This window comes from Gobio gobio (assembly GCF_949357685.1).
Source record: "Gobio gobio genome assembly, chromosome: 3".
Classification (NCBI taxonomy): Eukaryota; Metazoa; Chordata; class Actinopteri; order Cypriniformes; family Gobionidae; genus Gobio; species Gobio gobio.
Window position 1 is genome coordinate 33,237,802 of NC_137099.1, and position 25,246 is coordinate 33,263,047.

At 38.1% G+C, this 25,246-nt stretch overlaps 2 protein-coding genes across 2 annotated transcripts in view; one reads left to right on the forward strand and one right to left on the reverse strand.

The window, feature by feature from the left end:
* Positions 1-12,505: 12,505 nt before the first annotated feature.
* LOC307123981 (nicotinamide N-methyltransferase) lies at positions 12,506-15,043 on the forward strand. The gene is made up of 3 exons (XM_079812890.1): positions 12,506-12,798; positions 12,883-13,090; positions 14,374-15,043. The coding sequence occupies exons 1-3, from the start codon at positions 12,639-12,641 to the stop codon at positions 14,795-14,797; spliced, it is 792 nt and encodes a 263-aa protein (XP_079669016.1). The 5' UTR covers positions 12,506-12,638; the 3' UTR covers positions 14,798-15,043.
* Positions 15,044-17,245: 2,202 nt separating this feature from the next.
* The window catches only part of pwp2h (PWP2 small subunit processome component), a 30,562-nt gene continuing 22,561 nt past the window's right edge, over positions 17,246-25,246 (reverse strand). Inside the window, exons 15-21 of the mRNA XM_079812853.1 lie at positions 24,408-24,555; positions 19,475-19,583; positions 19,283-19,348; positions 18,901-19,119; positions 18,647-18,797; positions 17,851-17,925; positions 17,246-17,684 (exon numbers count right to left, since the gene is read on the reverse strand). Of these exons, the coding sequence (XP_079668979.1) occupies positions 17,510-17,684; positions 17,851-17,925; positions 18,647-18,797; positions 18,901-19,119; positions 19,283-19,348; positions 19,475-19,583; positions 24,408-24,555 (943 nt within the window). The 3' untranslated portion in view covers positions 17,246-17,509. The remainder of the gene's footprint in view (positions 17,685-17,850; positions 17,926-18,646; positions 18,798-18,900; positions 19,120-19,282; positions 19,349-19,474; positions 19,584-24,407; positions 24,556-25,246) is intronic.

A 25,246-nucleotide genomic window follows, 5' to 3' on the forward strand; every position in this document is an offset into this window, starting at 1 on the left:
GATTGCCTAAGAAAAAAGGCAAATGCTACTACTGTGGAAAATTAGGACATTGGGAGAAAGTGTGTAGGAAGGAGTCGCAAGATACAAAAAGAAATGCTATGCATAATTCTGCTCCTTCTCAGCCTGCTTACTCATGTGTCACACTGCAAAGTTGTTCCTCCCCCTGCAGGGATAGAAAAAAAGAAAAAAAATATACAGGACAGCAGTTCATGTCTTCAACCTTTAGAGAGGTTATGTGATGCAACAAGACAATGAACCAAAGCACACAAATAAATCAAGTAAAGCATACAGTTTACATACCAAAATTAATTTTTCCACCCTGCACTGTGAATGATTTCTAAATGGCAATTAATCATAAATGTAAAAAGTACAAGTTTGTGTGTTTATAGTTAAGTCAGATTGTGTTTTTCTGTAATTGTTATTTAAATTGAGCTCACACCACATTTTATGAATTATCAATGCAGATTTTCAAGAGGTGGTTTTTCTGGACAGGGTTTAAATTATGCCAAGAGTAGGCCTTAATCTAGTTAATCGTGAGTTAAAAAATTGTTGCCTGGAACAAAGATTAAGCACAGATTACTAACACCTGGACTATGAGTCCTGAACTAAAATAAACAGGATTCATTTACAGTTTTATCTAATTGCTTACACACAATTTCTGAAAATATGGCTCCATTTCTTGTAACTCTACACACAACATGCAAAACATCAGACATCGCTTGCAAAAGCAACACTTTGTGCAAAACTATTTTAACTATTTTATGTTGTTTTTGCATATATCTAACTACACACAAATATACACAACTGAGGAATTTTACAGTTGAACTGAAATCAACTGAACTGAATCAACACTGAAGTCACTTGAGCTGAATATTGACACTATATTGGCTTGTTAGAGCCGGTTTACAGCAGAATTTGTTTTGAGCTTGTTACTGAAGCTGCTATGAAACAATATATTTTGTTGTATGCATATTCTTTCTTTCTCAAACCTGAGTTTTGATTTCTAAGTGATACATTTATGTATAAGTGTTTTCACACATGATCATTGGCTGTATGGGTCCTCAGTAAATGAATGTGGCATTTAAATGGCAAAAGTTATTCTTGTCTCTATAACTTATGGCTTCCTAAAGACACGTTTATGGGTAAATAAAATATTAATAATATAAATAAAATGAATATCAAAACATATTTTAAATATAATGAAGTCATTTTATTATAGCACTCATCAGATGTTCCTGGAAACAAAACAGAGACAGAACAGTATAAACAAACTATACAACAAACTAAACACCAAATTACAAAAACATTATGTGGAAGTGAATAAAGTTGTGTGTTTTCAGTTATAAATATGTGCTGTGTAAATTAGCCTATATATACTTTTAGAAATTATATATAGCCTAACTTTAAAAAACAAACAATAACCCATATAGATAAATTATAATAATTGTATAATATTAAGCATTTACTTAATATACATTGTAACATTAGGCTACTTTACTCTAGCACAGTAGTCAGTTAAGCAATTAATTAATATCTTATATTAATATGTATGTAGCCTAGGCTACATCTAAAGGTAAGTCTGCTTTAAAAAAAAAAAATATTACACTTCGACATGTACAGAATGTGCGCGTTAAGAAACACGTTCAAATGTGTCTTCTTAACATGTTAAAACTGCGTCTTTACACGTACTAAAGTAACGCGACGACAACTGACACCTTAACACGACCAGAATGTGCGTGTCTACACATACAAAAGAAACACGTAAAAAATTGCTGCGTTGACGCGGACAAACAGTGCGTGTTGACACGGTCAAAAGTCACGCGTTTCGTATAAAGAGATTTGGCCCCGGTCGCATTCCATAGTAGAGCTTCTCGCCCTAGTCCAATCACGTGCGAGGTCTTGGCCATGACGCGTAGAAGATGAGCTTTAAACTTTTTTTTTTTTTTTACATTTCCTATGTTTTTGCTGCTTTCCTTTTTCGTGATCAACAATGAAAGGACGCCGTCTTCAACTCCTCTGCATGGACGCGACCAACTTTTTGGACTCATTTTCAAGAGGCTGTCTTTGTCTTCACAACTCTGAGGCAAACTGCAGGCGCTATGAACCAGAGCATGGGTAATGTAACGTTATGATTTAAAGAATATGCTTTTATTCAGCTGTACAAGGAAATGGATGCGTTAATAGATCCGAGCTTAAAACTGCACATTTTGTTTACACAGACTATCCTCGCCTCATAACGAAGCCGTGACCTCTTATCTGCTTGGAGCGATTTCCGCGAGTCCAGATTTAACCGCTGATCACGACGACATTGTGTGTAAGTATAACGTCTAATGTTTTTCTCATTCCTTGTTTAATTTTTACCGTGACTGTTTTTATTAATACCAGTCTCATGTAATTGTTTTCCAGCTGCCTGTAAGACGTATTGTGAATCGACAAGCCGGAGCGGAAACTGCGAAGTTATTAGCTCGGAGTCGATCAAGAAGAAAAGGGTAAGATTTATTATATTAGATCCGTTTTTTGTCAATGTGAGTATTTTTCAGGTTGCTTATTGTCTTTATGGATTGTATTACAGTTGCTGCAAGCGAGACGAAGTGTGCTGGCTGAGGATGAGGTGGACATTTGGAAGTGCGCGACCATTGAACTCATATCTGATGAGGAAGACGGCATTGTTGACGGTGTGTCTGGATGTATTGTGCGGCCACCGCCCTCTCGCAGCCTGGAGCTCTCCGAACTCTGTGCCACTTTGCAATCCAGATTAGAGGCGATACCGAAATACAGGGCAACTCCCCATATACGCCTGTGTTTCCCGAATGTGTTGGGCACTTCTTTTTGACGTTTTTGGAGGGCAACATAAGAGACATTACTGCTGCACTGTACATAGTTGTGTGTTTAACAATAAAGCTCTTTCTTTGAATAAACAGCTGTGTGTTTATAAATGAAGCTCTTTCTTTGAATAAACAGCTGTGTGTTTATAAATGAAGCTCTTTCTTTGAATAAACGGCACGGTCCGGGCAAATTTTCCCATATATTCCTTGATGGTATGAATAGTGTAGTTCATAGCACAATAACATTAATATAAAACATAAATTATTACAACATAAATTATATATTTATTATTAGGGGTTCAAGCCTGAAAGGCTGAAACCCTATTGTAATTGTTAATTTTCCCATGATGCATCATTCTCCATCTAAAACTGATCGGGCAGACCAAACCATAAGTTGTAGAGACATGAAACTTTCAGGGCTGGTAGTACTCACAACGACTACCAGCGTCACCGAGGCACGCCCCGACCGGCCTGACGGGGGCGCTACAGCAAGCAAAAGTACAAAATGGCTCATAACTCCTAAACCGTTAGGCGTGGGCTCAAGTGTCTTATATCCTTGGAATCCTTGGCTCAAGGCGGACAACATGCAGGCCTCGGATTGGCTCGTCACCCTGGGAATAATTTTGGGTATTTTGGTTTTTTCCAAAAACCTACTTTTGCGAACTAGTCCTAGGTTTTTGGCCCGACCGGAACCAAACCAGTGCAGCAAGATTCTCTGGAGTCTGAATGTCAAAAGTTATCAAAAAAAAGTGCAAATTTGGGTTCAGGGTCCTTAAGGGCCGCCAAAACGCTTGAGGTGGGAGGAGCCACTTTTACTTCACTGGCCATAACTCGTCAACGGAACGAGATATTTTCACCAAACTCAGCACGCCTATGTATGAGCTCATTTTGTGGCTACGTGAAAAAGGACGCAGCAACTGGCCACTTGGTGGCGCTATAAAGGTTAAAAAGGGGTCAAAATGATGTATTTCAATGGAAAATCCCATTATATGGCTGAAAGCGGCCCTCTTCCGGCCTGATTTGCATACACCTTCACCAAATCGGGCATGCACATGCGTCACGTGATCCCAAAGAAGCTTGCCAACTGCTATGGCCATTAATGGCGGTTTAACTCTTATAAAGGTGAAAAAATGCTCTATAAATGACCATTAAATGACTGAAAAAGGGTCTGCTCTGCGCAAAACTTCACCAAATTAGCTGAGCACGTGCGCCATATTATTCTAAAGAAGCGTGCAAACTTTTGTGGAGATCGGGCCACCAGTAGAGGTACTACAGTTTAAAAGGTTTAAAAAAAAACACAGCATTTCCATGCTAAATGAGCTGAAAATGCAAAAATCGACCTCTGACCTCTCCGATGCGCATGTCGAAACGCTTGATAAAGTTTTTGTAACCAGCAGCTCAAAAATCAAGCTCTGAGACTACTTTATTTTTTATAGGCTTTTGAAGGCCCTTTTTATGCCCTCTTTTATTAGGGGTTCAAGCCTGAAAGGCTGAAACCCTATTGTAATTGTTAATTTTCCCATGATGCATCATTCTCCATCTAAAACTGATCGGGCAGACCAAACCATAAGTTGTAGAGACATGAAACTTTCAGGGCTGGTAGTACTCACAACGACTACCAGCGTCACCGAGGCACGCCCCGACCGGCCTGACGGGGGCGCTACAGCAAGCAAAAGTACAAAATGGCTCATAACTCCTAAACCGTTAGGCGTGGGCTCAAGTGTCTTATATCCTTGGAATCCTTGGCTCAAGGCGGACAACATGCAGGCCTCGGATTGGCTCGCCCTTCAGGCGCCAATTTCGAGAAATTTTGAGTTTTTTGAAAAACCTACTTTTGCCAACTACTCCCACATTTTTTCCCTGATCAGAACCAAACCACTGTAGGAATGTTCTTTGGAGAGAGATTATTAATAATTATGAAAAAAAAATAATTTTTCAATTCATAGTCGCTAAGGGGATCCAAAATGTTCAACATGTCAGGATCCACTTTAACTAAAATGACTATAACTTCTGAACGGAACAAGATATTTTCACTAAACTCGGGTCACATGTCTATGAGCTCAAACTTCAATTACTTTAAAAAAATTGCAATGATTGGCCACTTGGTGGCGCTGTAAGAAGAAAAAATTGTCATGAAAATGGCTATAACCACACCCAACCATTAGTTTGATAATTATTTGCATGCAGTATCTTTGTCCAGGGTGCCATGATAGTCTGAGAACATTGGTGTATCTCAAAAAACTCGGCACAATGCCTTGAAGGAGCCTAAGAAGTTTCAAGCCAATGTTTTTCACAAAAGTCACCTCCTTTAGGCTCCTGAATCCTTGCCGAGTCCATCGATACCAAACATGGCAGGTTTTTCTTTATGGTTTGTGTAACAGTGTATTTAGCCTTTCAAAACTTTTGCTATTATCTTCGAAACTGCTAGTCCAATTGAGACAAAATCATCACAGGAATTTGGATAACATATGTCAATAGCTAAACAACAATGTCCAAATGTCAAAACTATGATAGGAAGTGAAATCCAATCAATGATGCCCAAGGGTCATTTTTATACTCTTATAAATATACTGTAAGTGTCTATAATAATGGGGTGTCCAATTCTGCTCCTGGAGGGCCACTGTCCTGCAGAGTTTAGCTCCAACTCCAATTCAACAGGTCTTATTAGGCATACTAGAAAATTTCAGATAGGGGTGTTGAGGCAACTTGGAGCTAGACTCTGCAGGACAGTGGCCCTCGAGGACCGACTTTGGACACCCCTGGTCTATAACCTCAAAATTAAGTGAGATATTTATAACAAATTTGACACACATATGTATGGACACACTCTAAGGACTTTTTTTTAAAAGTACTGGAGATTGGGCAAGACAAACTTTAAAAAGTAGTGGAGATTGGGCAAGACGAATTGGGCAAGACAAATTTTTATGCTATAACTGCAAAAAAACTTTTTAAAATGGTTATTAAAAAAGTATTCATTGGTAAATTGGCCGTAAACTATCTTTTTTCATCTATGATCTAAGTTTATTTATTTCTTTGGATCCCCATTAGCCAATACCTAGGCAGTGGTTACTCTTCCTGAGGTCCCAACAAGTAAAAAAAATACACTGTCCGTGACTGTCCATGCACACTTTAAAACAAGAGGAAGTTTATTGGTAAAATAGAAAATAGTAATGGTCAACTTCCTTGAGGTACACCACATTGCAACTCTTTCACAACTGAAAACTTCCAATATAATACCCTATTAAACAGATTACTTTCAAATCAATGTACAGTATGAAAAGTAATTGTGAAATAAAATATAACAATACTGCTCCTAATTTATTTTCCTCAATCTGTGCTAAGCAATCATCTGTCATCTGTGTTAATGCTGTTCGTGTTGAGGTCCCTCTCAATGTGCATGCTGAAAATTACTAAAGACTTACATTTGCTCACAAACTATTGTTTCCAACACTTTGCTAAGAACCATTAGCAAACTTATTTTAAAGCAACATAAAACATTATTTTCTTTTTCCTATTAATTTTCATTACTTAAATTCGTAATTTGCAATTGACCTCCCAGTTCTGTTGGCTGTACCCTTTGAATCTCTTATATGATCGTTTATAAGTTACTTTTGGTTTTCGAAGTGGTTACATGCTTGCTAAATAAAACAATATCTTTTTATGCATGTGCTTAAAAGCCTTAAACTGCTTGAACCCCGATAAATGCTGCTTGCAGCTTTAATTATTATTATTATTGGGGTTTACATTTATAATGAGCCAGGGTGACCAATAATGATTGGTTTGCAGTGATCTGCCAACCAATCAAGGGATTTTTCTTGTTTAAAAGTAGTGGCTTCAGCCAATACTGAGTGAGTAAATTCAAGTCTGGCCGTTGACTCTCTGGTTTCGCTGCTATTCATATGCTAATTAGAGGCGTCGCACCTCCGCGCTGTCTCTCAGCGGGGGGCTCTCCACCTACGTCATGGTTCGTTTACGACAATTTGTGGCACAGACGAACGCGATGTTCGCTGCCTCTAAATTGTCGAAAATTAGGGAGATTTCCGGGAGTCTACAGGGGTCAAAAATCCCACTTTTCATGCAGTGGTTGTCTTTTGTTTTCTTTGTGCAGATACCACTTGATGGCTGTCCCTAGACCATACACACAGACCTTCTTACCTGCGTATGAAGCCACAACCTCAAGGACAACTAGACCCAATACAGAGCCAACTGTCAGAAGAAGAAGACGAAAAGAAAAAAAAATACACAACGCAGAGAAAGTGATATGTGCCTGTAACTTTTTCCAAGTTACATGACTAGACGATGGGGCTTATGTTAACAAACATAAGCTACAGAATGGACTGGTGAAGGTTTAAATTTGTATTATGTGAGTTATTAGAACTCTCAAAGGGGGGATTGTGGGATTACAAATTTAAGAAAGTACATTGCATTTAGCATTTAAGGTAAAAAATTATGATAGATGAATTAGTCTGCTATGCAAATCTTCTAGATCTGTTTTACTGATTTCAGAGGCTCTAGCAAGAGTCTCCTTTCCTGCCAGACCTGTTTTTCTCTATTGTGTTTTAAATGAGTCCGATCACTGAGATTCCACCTTTCGCAGCCCAGACGTTGGCCCTTTTGACTTTAATGGCTCTGGGATGGCTCATGGAATTGGAGTTCCTTGCCAGTATCAGCATGTGAATAGTTATGCTGATTCAATGGGACTGGTAGGGATTTCATAGTAGGGTGTGTCCTTTACCTACACAACATATGCATTCCTTTGTTTGTATGTCTCCTCCCCTGCTGTACAATCCCTCCCCCTGAAATGTAGATAAATTGCATTATTTTGTACTGTTAAATCAGACTGTTTTCGGACGACCTGCAGCACAGAGAGTTCTCATTAAAATAATAACTTCTGTTTGATCCCGAAGTCTCCTGGTCTTCATCTTCTGAGTTTCCTACACTTTAGAAGATAAAAGTTCACAACAACGGAAAAGTTTTGTAGCTTTAAATCCAGCCAATTGGTTTATGAAATATTGATTAAAATGAAGATAAAATTTATACAAAATGAAATTAATTTTAAAGAAAGATTTCAAGAGTTCAAAACTTCAATGAAGTGCTCAAAATCCATGTCCCCAGACATGCGCATATGATGTAGCCTTACTCATGCTGCTCACTTTTCATAATCAACATATGAAATTAAAATAATATTTAAACAAAGCCTAACTATGAAACTAAATATGCTACATTTTCTTTAACCCAACAAAGGCACCGGCGCCTTCTGATGGATTTTTCATTTATAAACAACTCATTTTTAGCCATAGATAAGTGCAAGACATAATTAGGCTATAAACTATAAACTGTCTACTTTAATTTGTGTACACTCACAATAACAACAAAGGCCGTGGATTCAGGGAACAGATTATTTTGCAATTTGCACTCCACTCCAAAAGCTGTCTTCATTTCAAAAATAGGCTATATTTTGTTTATTAAACGCAAAGTTTTTCATTTCAAAAGCATTTCTAAGTTCAGTTTATATTTCCAACAAACGAAATTCCAAGCCAAAATAACGAAGTGGTAAAAAACAACAACTTTGAGTTACCACACCATGCAAATTCAAACATTTCGCTCTTCTCTGTATGTGGCACTGCCGTAGCCTGTAAAAGTCGATCATTATTTACAGATGATGGTGTGTTTGGACAGAAGAGGAGACAGAGTTCTTTATTAAACTCATATAAGACTTATAGAATAGAAAATGCCACAATTTATCAAGACCTTGAAGGAGATAAGAGAGAGAAACACTCAGAAACCACTCAAGTATACCGTGCTTTCCTTGCCATCAATGCTTGGATAACACGCATGTCTTCCTCCATTAAAAATAATGGCGTGGAGTGGCTGGGATATACACCTAACAACCTTCATGGCATAATTATTGGAATGACTTGTCCCGAGAGGGAAAAAAAATAGCCTAGTTTTAGTCGCATAACGTCAGTTAATAGGAAGGCCGTCATTTCGCAATATTTTTTATCGACTTTTAGAAAATATCGCCAAAGTGTTGCGCAAATCTGTAATGGAAATGTGGCTACTGATGAGTGCACTAAGGCAGGACCAACATTTCATGCAGATACATTGGGGTGGTCGGTCAATATGGATGTTTACTTTTTGGTCAATGGGGATATTTAACTTTTATTGCCTAAATAAGTAAAATCAAATACATCATTCATTGTATTATTATTTTTCAATGATGATGGTTTATATAGTGTATAATATAATACAATTTTTAAATTAGTTTTTATCTATTTGTTGGGGCCCCTGTCAGTCAGAAGCCCTTTGAATTGTCCTGCTATTTCACTTTGCTATAGGCTAAATAACAATCAGGGATGGGCAGTATTTCAAATACATGTATTTAAAATACGTATTTGAAATACAAAATACTATTTTGTATTTTAAAGCCTTTGGAAAAATCAAATGTTATTTGTATTTAAATACATTTAAGATGAGTATTTTTGTATTTTCAAAATACTCAAAATACTTTGAGCCAGTCAACCTCTTTATCAGGGTGCTGTTTTTATGCACATTAATGCACAACTTTTCTGGAATAAGGATGTCATGGTCAATTCTACTTGTTGATAGCTTGTCAAATGTGTTTGAAGTATTAATATTACTGCATGTTAGGGATGGGGGATATCATATGACAATACATATCGTAGATTCGTAGCAGATACAAATAGTGAATCGATGGAACTTTTTCTAAATAGTTTACATAGGCCTATCGGGGTAAGCAAATACACTCACCTAAAGGATTATTAGGAACACCATACTAATACTGTATTTGACCCCCTTTCGCCTTCAGAACTGCCTTAATTCTACGTGGCATTGATTCAACAAGGTGCTGAAAGCATTCTTTAGAAATGTTGGCCAATATTGATAGGATAGTATTTTGCAGTTGATGGAGATTTGTGGGATACACATCCAGGGCACGAAGCTCCCATTCCACCACATCCCAAAGATGCTCTATTGGGTTGAGATCTGGTGACTGTGGGGGCCATTTTAGTACAGTGAACTCATTGTCATGTTCAAGAAACCAATTTGAAATGATTCAAGCTTTGTGACATGGTGCATTATCCTGCTGAAAGTAGCCATCAGAGGATGGGTACATGGTGGTCATAAAGGGATGGACATGGTCAGAAACAATGCTCAGGTAGGCCGTGGCATTTAAATGATGCCCAATTGGCACTAAGGGGCCTAAAGTGTGCCAAGAAAACATCCCCCACACCATTACACCACCACCACCAGCCTGCACAGTGGTAACAAGGCATGATGGATCCATGTTCTCATCTGTTTACGCCAAATTCTGACTCTACCATCTGAATGTCTCAACAGAAATCGAGACTCATCAGACCAGGCAACATTTTTCCAGTCTTCAACTGTCCAATTTTGGTGAGCTTGTGCAAATTGTAGCCTCTTTTTCCTATTTGTAGTGGAGATGAGTGGTACCCGGTGGGGTCTTCTGCTGTTGTAGCCCATCCGCCTCAAGGTTGTGCGTGTTGTGGCTTCACAAATGCTTTGCTGCAAACCTCGGTTGTAACGAGTGGTTATTTCAGTCAAAGTTGCTCTTCTATCAGCTTGAATCAGTCGGCCCATTCTCCTCTGACCTCTAGCATCAACAAGGCATTTTCGCCCACAGGACTGCCGCATACTGGATGTTTTTCCCTTTTCACACCAATCTTTGTTAACCCTAGAAATGGTTGTGCATGAAAATCCCAGTAACTGAGCAGATTGTGAAATACTCAGATCGGCCCGTCTGGCATCAACATGCCACGCTCAAAATTGCTTAAATCACCTTTCTTTCCCATTCTGACATTCAGTTTGGAGTTCAGGAGATTGTCTTGACCAGGACCACACCCCTAAATGCATTGAAGCAACTGCCATGTGATTGGTTGATTAGATAATTGCATTAATGAGAAATTGAACAGGTGTTCCTAATAATCCTTTAGGTGAGTGTATATCTGTGCAGCTTTTAGTGGGCAGGAATAATTGGAATGTTGGAGTGGAAAAAGAAGCAAGGGCGAATGAGTTATTGGGTGTGATGTGATTTGTGTTATCATTACTGCCGCGAAAGGAAATTCAAATTCACACTTGGACGTTGGCAGGCAGTTTTTTTTGTGCACACGCTCCGAGACGGAGTGGAACGCTGACAAATAGGCCTACACCTTTGACTTAAAGGCCAAGCGGTGGAATCAGCACACAGTTGCCGCTTTCTCTTTAGCTTTGTGCAGTTGAAGCCACTGTTGCCAACAAATTTTTTAGGGGAAGTTGCTAAAGGCAGATCGAGTTGTTGCTTAAAGTTTCTAATTGACGTTGTGATGTCATTGCGCTATGACGTCATTATGTAATCACAAGGCAAAACTACACCATTATGTAACGCGTAGATATTATTTAAAATGCTAATTTAGATTTGTTTGTAAAATAAATTAAAGCAATGTGTTAGTTAATATGTACGGATCGAGCCCCACACATGAAGTGCAAGAAAAAAAAAAGTAAATTGTGTGCAAAATTGACACATTTGTTCCCTCGATTTGCTAAACCGTCCACACGATTTACTCATTTGTTCCCTCGATTTATAAATCGTGTGCACGATTTAGCCTACTAGTTTTTTTCCTGTATGTCATATGCAGGGCTCCGTAAATATGCTACCTAAATGATCTTCCCGTTTTTACAGCGATTTCCACATTTCCACAGCGATCTTAAGGAATTATGAATGAACCGCTTGGCCTATTGAGCTAGCTTGTACGTGTGTTGTTTGGATTAGAGTCACTTTCCAGAAGTTGCTAAAAGTTGCCAAATAAATTAAAAAAATTGCTAAATTTGTTGCTAGGTGCTTTTAGAAAAAAAAGTTGCTAAGGTAGTCTGAAAAGTTGCTAAATCTAGCAACAAAATTGCTAAGTTGGCAACACTGGTTGAAGCCTTGTTTATACTTTCGCAATTCGCATGGCTCTATGCCGCGAACCTGCTTACTGCGTGCGCTCCTCAGTAAAGTATGCATGACATGTTCTCAGTTGTATAATTCTGTGAAATGACAGAGGGCGACTCTAAGTAATTGTTCTCAAAAAGCAGCGATGAGAGGAAGTAGTTTGCTGAATAATTTGTCAAACACTCGTCTCGTGAGAAGTTTGTGATGAAATGGATTTTTTCACATATAAACTGATTAGGTTGTGGGTCATTTTGAGGACACATGTGAAAAAGTTTTTTAGTACACTTCTTAAACCCTAACCAAATAATTAAGTTAAACCCAGTAAACTTGAAATTGTGACTTGTTGTGACATTTGAACAAAACATATTAATGAATAAGGCCCAGACAGATTTCATCCTAATAGGGATACCTGCACTGAATCGCCAATTTCACATGTATTTTGTGTATTTTCAAAATACAAAATACTGTATTTGTATTTAAATACATTTTTCCACACAGTATTTTGTATTTGTATTTAAATACATTTTTCCACACAGTATTTTGTATTTGTATTTTAAATACATTTCCATGCCCATCTCTGATAACAATAAACACAGACAGACTGGCTTTAAATACAGGTGATTTATTGAATAAACAATTTACGTGCACTGTTAAAAAAATACATTGTTCATTAAAGTAATATATTGTAGTGCTCTTTTTGGTCCTTCTGTGCACGTCACAGTCTTGAGTCAGTTGCGCAAGTCTGGAAACCCCATTTGCGCCTCTTCTTACTGTTCTTCTGTCCGGTACGCTACTAGGAAGGACAGGACAGTTTTCTCTTAAAAAACAACTACAGTCGTCGGTGGCACATACGTGTTGTAATCATGAGTGAATGCATGAACTTCACCGAGGGAGAGTTCTATCAGGGGCATTTTGACTCGCGTGCATATGTTAAGAATTTCTATTCATGCCCTCGCGGTCACTCTGACGAGAAGGATTTCCTTACTTTCGTTTTAAGATGCCTTAGTGGAGTTTTCTCAAAAGGTAAGCAACCCCAATCAATCTAATCGCTAGGTCTAAATGTGATGCTTTTCCTATATAAGTTTGTCACAAATGTTTGTTTTAAAGGAGACCATAGAGGTCAGAGACTGATTGATGTGGGCAGCGGACCAACTATCCACAGCGTCATAAGTGCGTGCGAACATTATGACGAGATTGTGCTGTCTGATTTCGCCGATAACAATCGTAAAGAAATTGAAAAATGGTTGAACAATCAAGAAGGCTGTTTAGACTGGAAACCTATTTTGCAGCACGTTTGTGAACTGGAGGGGAAAAGGTACGTTAGGCTATATTGTTTGGTTGTTTCGTCAAGGGCAGTTTGGGTTCTTTTGACTTTTAGAAAATAGCTTAAACCCACTCTCAAGTTTATTGCCTAACAATGTCTAACACAAGAAAATTCTATTTTCTTAACACTTAACACTTATTTTCATCACATTTCCCACAACATAGGCAATTTTTTTTAACAATTTTGGAATACATTTGAAGGCTAATTCCATTGGTAAAACTATGTAAAGTTGGAAAAAGCCTTTTATATCACAGAGCCTAGCCTAGCCAAAAGTATTGGGACACCCCTCGAAATCAAGAATGGGTCGCTCTCAGGAGTTCAGTTAATTCAAGCGTGGTATCGTAATGGGTTACCACCTGTGCAATAAGTCCATTCATTAAAATTTCCTCCATACTAAATATTCCATGGTGAACTGTTAGTGGTATTATAAAGTGGAAGCAATTGGGAACAACACAACAGCCTGGAAGTGGTAAGCAGAGTAAAATCACATGAGTGGGGTCAATAGCTACAGACCTCCAAACTTTGTGTGGCCTTTAGATTAGCTCAAGAACAGTGCGCAGAGAGCTTCAAGGAATGGGTTTCCATGGCCGAGCAGCTGCATCCAAGCCTTACATCACCAAGTGCAATGCAAAGCGTGGATGCAGTGGTGTAAAGCAGCACTGCACAGTACTTGCCTGACTGCATTGTGCCAAGTGTAAAATTTGGTGGAGGGGGGATTATGGTGTGGGGGTTGTTTTTCAGGGTTTGGGCTTGGCCCCTTAGTTCCAGTGAATTGAACTTTTAATGCTTCATCATACCAAGACATTTTGGACAATTTCATGCTCCCAACTTTGTGGGAACAGTTTGAGGATGACCCTTTCCTGTTCCAACATGACTGCTCACCAGTGCACAAAGCAATGTCCATAAAGACATGGATGAATGGGTTTAGTGTGGAGGAACTTGACTGGCCTGCACAGAGTCCTGACCTCAACCCCATAGAACACCTTTGAGATGAATTACCTCACTGACCTCACAAATGCACTCCTAGAAGATTGGTAAAAAAAATTTCCATAAACACACTCCTAAAACTTGAGGAAAGCCTTCCTAGAAGAGTTGAAAATGTTATAGCTGCACAGGGTGGGCCAATTATTATCATTGTCATTAAAGTTCATGTACATGTAAAGGCAGGCATCCCAAAACATTTGGCAATATAGTGTATTTACAAGATACCATACTTCTTGGTATTTTGTTATAATTTATTGATATTGCTTTTCATTCATCTTTGATCAATTCAGCCTGTCTGATTTGGAGGCTTTGCTGAAGCAACGAGTTAAAAAGGTGTTAAAATGTGATGTCCGGTTGGAGAATCCGTTCTATCCGCACACATTGGAACCAGCTGACTGCATCATTACATCTCTGTGCCTGGAAGCAGCGTGTAAAGACATTCAGACATACCGTGGCGCTTTACATGGGCTGACCAAGCTCCTGCGTCCTGGTGGACTTTTGGTCATGGTAGGTGTTCTGGGTGAGACATTCTACAAGGTGGATGAGCAGCCCTTTTCTTGCCTTAGACTGAGTCAGTATGATATTGAGGAAGCGCTCGGAGGTTTAGGCCTCTCTGTCCACGAGTTTAATATACTGCCTGCAAAAGACCAGAATAACTCTGTGTCTGACTTTGAGGCTGTTTTTCATCTTGTGGCGAGAAAACCTTCGGACTGATGTCGCAAATAGAGGAATTTATATAATAAAGCAAAACCAGTTGTATTAATAAATGGCCCAAGATTTTTAGATTAATATGGAATGCACAACTCTTAAACCATGTACATGCACCACTGTCAATATATATTGTGTCTATATACACATACAGTAGTTTGCTCATATAACAATTTTTATTAAGCCTTTAATTTATTAATTGAAATGAACATTACTGTGAAATCAATTTTATGATTTTATGTTCTTTACACTAAAAAATGCTAGGTTAAAAATAACCCAAGTTGGGTTGAAAATGGACTAACCCAGCAATATGGATCAATGATTTTGATGACATCACTCTGCACTTCAGCTTCTCGTTGGATTTTTTGTCCAATTAAATGCTCTCTAGAATCTCAAGCGTCCCGCCCCCAAATAGACGCTGAATCTGTCTGCCATTTGTTCACACATTTACTATTTTCTACATGGTGAATGGCACATAGTGTACGATTCAGACAGTGGAAATATGCTTTCCATTGGGGCAAATTAAATATTTTACGTTAGTGTCACACAAACCGCAGTAGCATGCACACAATGTGCTCCGGTTCAGAGACACGATAGCGCAGCGCAGATCGTAAGCTCATGTCAGCGCAGACCACAAAACATATCAGATTTGCACAGCATTTTAAAGAGATATGAAAAAAAAATTAGGAGGAGAAATGGTTAGAGATTAGGAGGAAACAACAGCTTTAAAACTCAAGCTCAATGGCTCTGGCCAAGCTGTGATATAAATGAAACAATATTTTTTGAAAAGGGGAGGAGCTGTTCGATGTCATGCCCTGTCTTCCTGTTTCAGTGGAAATGTCATCAATACATGATTAAATAATGTGCATTTTAAGACACTTCAATGTGCCTTTAAGTTCGTAAGCAGATCAATGTTATTACAGTGAAACTCCGTGAACACTCTATATTTAAATCAATATATATATATATATATATATATATATATATATATATATATATATATATATATATATATATATATATATATATATATATATATACATATACATATATATATATATTTACAATACGACAAAACGTCATTAGGTATACAAGAATAAAAAAAAGATATAAAGAATAAAAATGTTCTTTTTATAAATACAAAAATATCTAAAATGCATCATGTCAGGTTTGTAGGTACAGTATGTTGTAAGGCGGATGCCGGTCCGTCTGGGCCGAGAAATGATGGCTTCCTCGGAAACAAAGGACTTTCCCAAAGATTAACATTTGAAAACTCTCCTGAATACATAATCCCACCGGAGACACACCACACTGGGACACACACCTCACATTAACACTCTGCCCATCACCCTCTGTATTACCCATTCTCTCCCACACTGAAAACTCAAACAAAATCTATGCAACGTCAAATATGTATGTGTAACTATGCATGTTTAGTATCATTTGAAACGTTTCAGTGCGTCTGGTAAAATGGTCTCATTCTCCCAATCATAATGCAAACCTCCAAGAAGTTCTATAAATTGAGAAAAATACTGTATGTCACCAAAAGGTGACCTCCCACAGATCATCCACTCAGAGTGCCTCCTGTATTTTAAAAGTGTCCTCCTTTACAGATGTTTAGAACCAATTCAATCACAAATTCCGATTGCCCATTTGAGACCCCCCTGAATGAGGGACCAAAATCTAATTATAATCTCAAACACCACCATTTGTGGATTTATTGAATTATCTGGGTCTTTAAGGGAAGGTGATAAAAGCAGTGCGGGATATCTGGACACAGATCCCCAATTCTTGTGTGTGTAGTTTTTTCACCACCATGTAAACTCTTGATTTCTGAATTATTGATTTTGTGTGATTGATTGATGCTTTTATTCTTTTAATTGAATTTTGACGGATGTTTCTTACCTGGTTAAATAAATTGTTACGTTTGGATTTATTCTGATTTACTCTGAGATTACTGATTTTAGCGCTGTATCCTTTGTTACAGCAAATCTGCGACCAGGGTATATACAAGATCTCGAATGGTATGTGGAGCATAAGGGCACATCTGACAAGACTCTAGATTTCTGACTAAACTGCTCGACTTTAAGTTATCCAATCACATTCACTATAGGGGGCCAGATAAATACTATTAAGATAATACGGCATTATTTTATGGTACTGGCCATAAACTCTGGTTATTGTTTTACCTCTAACTGTAGGGGGCTACATGGGTACTTTCTAACAATAGCAAGCATGGGCGGCATATTTGTTAGACTGCTTTAGCCATAACCTCTGATTAATGATCGGACTGTCGAGTTCGTGACCGTGGGCCCATATACGGCCGTTGCAAGGACCCTCTGCGACTCTGAGAATAAAGAGTTAAATAGAATACTTAAACGTATAATATACATTTCTAAATGTTATAGAAACTTTTTCATTCATGGAGTCAGATGAAATAAAGAGGTAATACATATAAGAAAATGTATGTAATTTAATCTTGTTGTGTTGCGTAAAAGGAAAGACAGTGACATGCAGATAACCCTTCACCCCTCATTGGATGGCGAGAATTGGACCTGTGGGCAGGCTTTTATGTTTACATTGACAGAATACACAGACCAGCACAATAAAACAGAACACATCTTCTTCTGTTCCTTGTCCTAGCCTTAACCTGCTTTCCATTTATTTGGGTGATGTGCTAGCTCTGTAAATTCATTTGAAGTGTTCATGATCTGCATTTCAGTTTTCCACCATTATAGACTCGTTCATCATATCGTCATCCCCCGCAGAGTCCATTGCTTCTGATGATGATGATTCTTCTTCATCACTGAGGGACTCTGCTGCTGTTCTTTTCATCCCTCTCTGTTTGGACAGAGCAGCGGCATAGCGAATGTTGTAAATGTTCCAATCACAACTGGGAGGAAAACAAAAATATGTTTAATTCTGATTAATAACTAGTGTGTACATTTAAGAGGCTTATACTACATTTAAACTTGATCCACAAAAAGAAAGGAAAACTAATACATACATATCCATTTTAGAAATGTGTAACTGGTAAATATTTGTGGAAGGAAGCTTACAGTTTGGACAGATCTTCACTGTGTTTTTGGATGCTCTTCAGCAGCTGCTGTACAGTAGGCAGTATGGCTCCAGATCTGAAAATGAGACACAAACAGTCTTACAGTGGTCACCAACAACAGATAAATATTGATACTTTGAATACAGCACTGCAAAAATTTTATATTTCTATATATATTCCAAAGAAAGAACAGAGCCTCTGCTTTTATACAGCAAAAAACATTATTCTAGCTTCATGCATAATTTTTTATCAACACTTACCAAATTGGATTTAGAAAGATGATCAAAACATAAGAGTAAATTGCTTCCATCAAAACCCCAAAACTACACAGTGCTATAACTCTTCCTGGGACGACATTTCCTTCGATAACGTAAGGCAGTTTTGATTTGACCGTCATCATCAGGAGATAAATTTTTATTTATTTTTATGTTTAAAACACTGAGATTGTGTGATTTTGTTATGTTAATAAACATCAAATTAAATAGACCAATTATCCACCTCATTTTTAATGTACCATATTTTAATGTTTTGTCGTAATTATAAAATCACACTGGTTGGTAGCGCAAATAGTTTTGCCATTTACAGCTTTTACGGTTGTTCTACTAGTTATAGCTTACTTCCACTTTGCCTAATCAGGTGGATACAAGAAGACATTTTAAAGAGCAACAGGTCCACAAAAATCTTTTTTTTTTCTTCAATTACTTGGGTAACAGTTGAATAGATGAGGTTGATGTTTAAATAAAAAAAGAATGCAATAACCAGTGTGAGCTTATTCTGAAAAGATTTATGTAGCTGACCGATTCTTGAGCTTCTGTCCATGTAAGGTGAGCAGACACTGAGCCCAGCTGAGGTAGAACTGCAGGTGGTTGGTCTTCTCCAATGTTGAGGCCACAAAGTTTAGAAGCTTATCCACATATACATCTGGAAGTGAGCTACATACCACTGTAACTGGAGCATCAAACAATAATATTTAAAGAACGACAACAAAATTATGCATTTTGAATATGACAAGAAATCACAACAGATGTGACAGTTTTAAAAGGGAACGCACTTTGGTCATAAGGGACTGCCTCCAGAACCTCTCTTATGAGTGGCGTTTCATTCAGGCGAAAAGACAGCAAAATTGCAGATGCCCACTCTTTTTTCTTCACCTGTCGTCGTATGCTTGTTGGTGTGACATCCATGTCCAGATCATAGGGGTCAAACACCAGTGAAGCGTCAAGAGAGTAAATCAGCAAACCTTCAGTGGAGGCAGCTGCCCAACTGCGTCCTGAATGGAGAAAAACAAGCCAAAACTTAATTCCGTACGTCATTTAATGAAAATATTGGGAAGTCTTGGTAAACGTAATGCTTAAATGTACTAAAAGGATTGCCATGATGTGCAATTTCTTATATCCCTCTAAATGTGTTGTACTGTATAGACAAAACTCTACCAGTAGGTGAGAAGCGGAGAGAGCTAACACGGATCTCTGGTTTAAAGCGTCTGGAGCTCATATCACCTGAGAGATGAGGAGAGAAAGGCAGTAGAGTAACATTATATCCGATTATACTTTAGCTAAGCGTTATGCTTTTAAAAGCATTTACAGTGATTGGCAGGTTTTTTAATAAATGAGGAGTGGACTCACCTCTCTTGACTCCGGGAAGACTGAGCTCTATTCCGTCTCCATCCCCTGCACCTTCATCCACTAAAGACAGATTACCAAACTCAGTCATCTTGCGCCGGTCAAGGAACTCCTGAAAACACAAGATGACAGATTTGCTATATAGGCTAGTCTAAAATTATTTTGAAATGTTAATATAATGAATATTGGATGATTACAATTGATTTACAGGTATGTTAAAAAAAACAGAAAAATACTTTGTATTTTCTGATCCCTGAGGTGCACTTATAAATATTAGTAAGATTTTAGCCCTCTGATTGGAACAGTTTAAATACACCATATTGCTAAAAGTATTGGGACACCCCTCAATCATTGAATTCAGGTGTTCCAATCACTTCCATGGTCAAAGTTGTATAAAATCAAGCACCTAGGCATGCAGACGCTTCTACAAACATTTGTGAAAGAAATGGTCGCTCTAGGTTGTGCAGTAAGTTCATTTGTGAAATTTCTTCAACTACAGGGAGTGCAGAATTATTAGGCACGTTGATTTTATGATCATATTTTTTTTCCAGGCACATTTGACCAATTCCAAACCACAGTAATCCTAATAACTACTATTAATTTAGTATTTAATAATGTATAAGTGATATATAATTGTTTATGAAGGCTGGAAATGAAAAACACCTTATATTCAGGTGTGCAGAATTATTAGGCATGTTTTCTTTTACAGATAAATTGAGCCAAAAAAGAGATTTAACTCAGACTGAAAAGTCAAAAATTATTAAATGCCCATGAGAAGGATGCAATACTAATGCAATACTAGACATTGCAGTTAAGGCATGACCATTGGACAGTGAAATGCTCGTTGGGTCAGCAGGATCTGACAAAAACAGGTGGTGAAGAAAAGACACCTGTTAACTGCAAAAGAATTAAGAATTAAGGTGAAGAATTAAGGGTGAAACCATCAGGAACCCTTTAGTCTCCAGCGCCACCATTTTCCAGAGCTGCAACCTACCTGGAGTCTCCAGAAGTGCAAGGTGTCAGGATCTCAGAGACTTCAGTTAGGTAAAGAATCCTAAAAAATGACCCCCACTAGATAAGAATCACAAGCTGAAGTGTTGTAAAATACATGAAGCCTGCTTTTTTATAGGCTTTATAGGTTTTATAGGTTGAGAGTGACTCTTGAAGGACCAGCACCACATCCTCTAGTACCACTGTTTGAAGAATTCATCTTCCAGAATCTGGCAGTACGTTTTGGGAGTTAATTTTAGTCCATCCTGAAGTCCGTTTTGCAGAGATGGACTAAAAATGAACTCCCAAAACGTACTGCCAGATTCTGGAAGATGAATTCTTCAAACAGTGGTACTAGAGGATGTGATGCTGGTCCTTCAAGAGTCACTCTCAACCTATCTGTCCATAAAGCCTATAAAAAAACCTTCTTCATGTATTTTACAACACTTCAGCTTGTGATTCTTATCTAGTGGGGGTCATTTTTTAGGATTCTTTACCTAACTGAAGTCTCTGAGATCCTGACACCTTGCACTTCTGGAGACTCCAGGTAGGTTGCAGCTTTGGAAAATGGTGGCGCTGGAGACTAAAGGGTTCCTGATGGTTTCACCCTTAATTCTTCACCTTAATTCTTAATTCTTTTGCAGTTAACAGGTGTCTTTTCTTCACCACCTGTTTTTGTCAGATCCTGCTGACCCAACGAGCATTTCACTGTCCAATGGTCATGCCTTAACTGCAATGTCTAGTATTGCATTAGCATTGCATCCTTCTCATGGGCATTTAATACTTTTTGACTTTTCAGTCTGAGTTAAATCTCTTTTTTGGCTCAATTTATCTGTAAAAGAAAACATGCCTAATAATTCTGCACACCTGAATATAAGGTGATTTTCATTTCCAGCCTTCATGAACAATTATATATCACTTATACATTATTAAATACTAAATCAATAGTAGTTATTAGGATTACTGTGGTTTGGAATTGGTCAAATGTGCCTGGAAAAAAAATATGATCAGAAAATCAACGTGCCTAATAATTCTGCACTCCCTGTATTAGTGATATTATAACAAAGTGGAAGCAATTGGGAACAACAGCAACTCATCCACGAAAGTGGTAGGCCACGTAAAAATCACAGAGTGGGGTCAGCACATGCTGAGGCGCACAAAACACAGAAGTCGCCAACTTTCTGCAGTGTCAATAGCTACAAACCTCCAAACTTTGTGTGGCCTCCAGATTAGCTCAAGAACAGTGTGTAGAGAGCTTCATGGAATGGGTTTCCATGGCTGAGCAGCTGCACCCAAGCCTTACATCAATGCAATGCAAAGCGTCGGATGCAGTGGTGTAAAGTATGCCACCACTGGACTCTAAAGCAGTGGAGACATGTTCTCTGGAGTGACGAATCACGCTTCTCTGTCTGGCAATTCGATGGACGAGTCTGGGTTTGGCGGTTTCCAGGAGAACAGTACTTGCCTGACTGCATTGTGCCAAGTGTAATGTTTGGTAGAGGGGGGATTATGGTGTGGGGGTTGTTTTTCAGAGGTTGGGCTTGGCCCCTTAGTTCCAATGAAAGGAACTCTTAATGCTTCAGCAAGGCAAGACATTTTGGACAATTTCATTAAACCCTACGTAGGATTTGGGATGTCATTAAAAGCTCATGTGCATTGTGGGATTACAAATTTGTACATTGTTATATATAGGTTCCAATGTAATAGAATATAACTGAAAACATTATCTATATTTGTGTTTTACATTTTGAAGTAAACTTGAGGAAATTCTAAGGAGATTACGTCAGACCGTGTAAGTGTTTGAGACATTAAGTCTTTTGTCTTTATGCACTTCCTGACTATTTACAATGACAAGTTTAGAGCAATACTGCCTGAATGATTGGATAAGCATCTATGCATTTGAATGGCACTGTTATGCTGATTGAATTACGGCTGATGAGACCGGAATGTTTGGGGTGTGTCCCTATTTTGAATGTCTCCTCCCCTGCTGTACAATCCCTCCCCCTGAAATGTAGATAAATTGCATTATTTTGTACTGTTAAATCAGACTGTTTTCGGACGACCTGCAGCACAGAGAGTTCTCATTAAAATAATAACTTCTGTTTGATCCCGAAGTCTCCTGGTCTTCATCTTCTGAGTTTCCTACACTTTAGAAGAGAAAAGTTCACAACAGATGGTGCCTTGTGACCCGGATAGAGTTCCAGCTTCCTCACCTGAAATCCAGATTGAAACTTCAAACTCAAAGATAAAGATCTGCCTACGTTCCAGACTGGAATCCAGAGCGAAACTTCCAGCTGAACAAAGATTTCCAGACTGAATGTTTCTCTTAACCAAGGGTTGTGGTGAGTGCTGCTCTATCCAAAAGAACCTTAAAGACCAGTACAAATTTGTTTTCCTCTGTGCTGCTAGGGAAGAGTTAACGGACAGCTGTTGGGTTTGGTTAACTAAGTTATCCTCTAAAAAGTTTGTTTTAGAGATGAGTTACCCTGTTTTCAAGCAGAGAAGTTGTTTGCATCTTCATAGAGAAGGTTAGCATAAACGTGCTAATAATTGTTTTCCTCTTCATAGAGAAGATTAGCATTACATGCTAATAATTGTTTTGCCTCTGTTTTAGGCAGGGAAGATTAACATTTTGGTTAATATTTGTGTTGTCCTCTGTTTTGCCAAAGAAAGTTAACAATAGTTGAGCTGTGTTAACAAGTTTGTTGATAAGAGAAGTCAGTGTTTGTGAGTGTGTGGTAACAAAGAAATTCAAAAATGTTTAGAAAGAATGCTAGACTGACCCCCACAACTGAAAAAGGTGGTCTCGCAGATCCTTTGTGGACAGACAGTGATTTCAAATCACAGGAGTGCAGATGGATTTAATTGTCACAGAGAAAGTTAGACAAAAACTAACTCAGAAATATGAGATCCATCCAGACAACACTTGGTCGATTGATGAATGTAAAAAAGTTTTAGGAGCATGTATTCGCAAGAACAATGTGAAAGGCATTATTTGTTGTCACAGAGAATTTGGTTTAGCGCTAGCTAGACAACAGTCTCAGCATATCTCAGAGCTAGAGAAACAGAACAAAGAACTGTGTGCTAGAGTAGCATCTTTGACTAAGAAATTGAACCACAACAAAGCTGCAGAGAAAACTGATGTGAATGAAGCTAGTCAGCCTGATAACGTTTATCCTGACTTGCAAGCTTTCTTTGAAACAGATGTAGCCATTCAATCAGTGTCTGATGTGCCTATTGATTCAGTGAAATTTAGCTTCACAGCCCCGAACATTGTTTTACAGCGTGAAAAATAAAAAATACACAACGCAGAGAATAACCTACGGGAACTTCAGTCTTCCATCAACATGATCAAGATTGCCTTGCTACTACTCATCATGGACATCACACAAAGTGTAGACTCCAGAAACAACATATTCTTAGAGCTGTTATGTTACTAAAATGACCCATGTGAAGTAGACTGTTCAGTCGATGTTACTGAATCATGAACAGCGATTTTGCAACAAAGAACTTCTGACTGTATACAAGTCCTTACTTATGAAATATCATGATCACAGATTAGGCTTTAGAATTAACACACCTTGGTGCATTACTGTCGGGTCAATATCTTTCTGTAAAAGTGTTTGCAAAGCTTGTGTCAAAGTGTGACGGGTTTACCTAAGAATCCACAGTAAAATGAACCGAACAAACAAATAATGCCCTACGGAGACATTCACATAACTGAAAATAAACATCAGCTTTCCTAACAGAATCGTTTGAAATGTTATTTTGAGTCCAGTGATCCTGTTTTATTTAGCCTGCTTACAGTATGAATTTAAATCACAAAATGACCCCTAATAAACTAATTTACTAAAGAAATCCTCTTAATATGATCAAAATAGCAGTTTTATTATGTCTAAATCTGCAGTGAGTACAAACAAGCAAATCTGCTCTATCAAGTGTGTACCTCCATAGCGTCCAGAGAGAGATTACAGGAGATCTCAAACTTCTTCATCAAGACTTGTTCCTTAATGTTATAAATGCACACAAACTTCGACTGCCCACCTGCAAGGATCGATTCACCATCCGCCGAGTAGCACAAGGAAGTGAAGGACCTACAAATCAGTAAGGGAGGAAATGAGGGATTAATGAACACATAGGTTCCACTTTGAGGTGGAAATATTTAGGCACCTCAGAATTCATTCTGTTGTTAAATCAGGGAGTAATTTAAGCGATTATCAAACAATTCCCAACACATTATTTTCAGCTACAGCGTATAGGCATTATATATAACTCTCTATGTATATGGTTATGATACACAATTTTTATACAGAACATTTATACAGCAAAAGCCACCTAAAGCCGTCGTCACACTAGACTTTGAGCATGCAAAATGTCTATGGACACTGCAGCGGGCATAATAGGTCACACTCAGCTGCATCTTTATAAAAAACATGGACCCACTTTATATTAGGTGGCCTTAATTACAATGTACTAACATTTAAATGAATCGTTTGATACAATGCATTTATTGTGTTAATTTATACTTTTTTTCATTCATGTTTTTACATTGTACATACATTTAAAGGGGTGGTAAAACACATTCTTTTGAAGGCTTGACTGTGTTTGTGGGGTGCACTGTAACATGTGTTCATGCTTCGTTTAAAAAAAAATTGCCTTATTTTTCATATATTTGACCTTTATTCTACACTGCTCTGTCCCTCCTTGTAAAACGGTCTGATGCTTTCCGGGTTGTATGAAGCCAGTCCCTCAAAAATACGCAGTGGGCTCTGATTGGTTAGCTGG